The 1,619-nt window shown below is 57.2% G+C and overlaps 1 protein-coding gene across 1 annotated transcript in view; it reads right to left on the reverse strand.

Moving 5' to 3' along the window:
- The window catches only part of EIF4B (eukaryotic translation initiation factor 4B), a gene marked incomplete at both ends in the record, with an annotated part of 8,176 nt that extends 7,045 nt beyond the window's left edge, over positions 1–1,131 (reverse strand). The window contains one exon of the mRNA XM_009882417.1: positions 923–1,131. Coding sequence (XP_009880719.1) covers positions 923–1,131 — 209 coding nt within the window. The remainder of the gene's footprint in view (positions 1–922) is intronic.
- Positions 1,132–1,619: the final 488 nt, after the last annotated feature.

Here is a 1,619-nt window from a genome sequence, read left to right on the forward strand (position 1 = left end):
AGTCTCACCCCGGCTATCGCTCCCCGGGGAGGAGCGGGTGCTGCCTCAGTTAGGAAAACAACCCAAAATGGGAAGAGGGAGGTACGCAGCACGGCTCTGCGACTCCGGCGGCATTTCCCAGGCCGACATTCCGGGAGGGAAGCGGTCGTTTCCCCTTCCTGGCTGCTTTGCTGTCCCCTTCCTTCGCCCTCCCCACCTCCTCCTCCACTAACCCAAAGAGCTCCAACATTCTTAAAGTTGGGGAAAAAATTACGTCGTCGGGGCAGTCACAGGCTCCCCCGGAGCGTCTGCTGCTCTCGGCCACGGCGCAGCCCGTCAGCGAAGTCTGAGGCGCCTCCGTGAAATTATATTTCAATATTTTAGAAAGAAATTTTAAATTAAAAAAAAAAAAAAACAACAAAAAAGGGCATTTCTCAGCCAGGCAGAGGAGCGGGAAGGGGGGAAAGTGCGAACCAGCAGAGGGAAGGCAAATTTCAGAGGAGGAGGAGGAGGTTCTCCAGGTGCCGGAGCAGGTAATAGCAGCAAACAAGTCTATTTTAACCAGTAACAAATTTAGTTTTCCCCCTCGAGTCGAGATCGTTTTTTTTTGCCCGTGACTAACCGGTAAGCGATCTCCCCGTCTTTTATCGCGACCCGCAAATTTTCTCAATCCCGTTTTCCTTCCCCGCCGAGGGGGAGCGAGGGAGCAGCCGGGTGCGCGTTCGGCCCCAACTACGCAGCCTTAAATCACCCCGAGACGCAGAAAACACGACAGCCAAAGCTGCCTGAAAAACACAACTCCAGAGCCGGGAACTGCCTCGGCCGACGGGCGGCGAAGCGGGAACCAACACAGGGAGCCGGCGGGACGCAAACGGGGACGGCAGCACCCAAAAATCACGGTCTTTAGAGCCCACACCCCCCCGGCCCCGCCGCTGTGACTCACGTTGAGTCCTCTGAAGAAGTCCTTGATGGATTCCTCTGTCACGTCGTAGGGCAGGTTTCCCAGAAAGGCGGTGTAGGGAGGGGATTTCGGGAGGCGGCTTCTGTCTATGTTGGGTTCCCGAGCAGCCCGCGGGGCGGTGGGCAGGATGGAGCGGTCGATCGGAGGGGCCCGGTACACGTCGTCATCGTTACTGTGCCAAGTGGTAGAAACTAAAGAGAGAAATTCGGCAAATCATCCCCAAAACCACCCCAACGAGAGAGCGGTTACCGTTGTCGTCGTCACCGCGCGCCGCCAACAAGCGGCGTTACGGCCCAGGAGCTGCGCGTTAAAACCCCGAAATTCATCCGGCCGAACCGTTTGACCCAGCGAGAAAGAAGCTGCCCAAAAGGCACCGGGCCGTCCCCACGGAGAAACCAAAACAGGCCAAAACCGCACGGCAGAGCGGCCGGTTAGTCCAATCACCCGTTTAATAAAGCATTAAGCCTTCCGGGGATTAAATTCCTGTTTAAATCACGGCCCGTCTCGCGGAAAAAAATACCCCGGTTCGATATTAACGCGTTCGGAAGGAGAAGGCGCTGCGGCGGCCGAGCCGGAGGTGACCGCGCTCTCCGCTAACGCCCCAGCTTCCGTCACTGCCCCCCCGCCGCTTTCGCCGCTCCGGTTACACCGATAAAAAGCTCTTTATCCCATTTCTCTT

This window comes from Charadrius vociferus, unplaced genomic scaffold (genome assembly GCF_000708025.1).
Source record: "Charadrius vociferus isolate BGI_N301 unplaced genomic scaffold, ASM70802v2 scaffold3453, whole genome shotgun sequence".
Lineage (NCBI taxonomy): Eukaryota > Metazoa > Chordata > Aves > Charadriiformes > Charadriidae > Charadrius > Charadrius vociferus.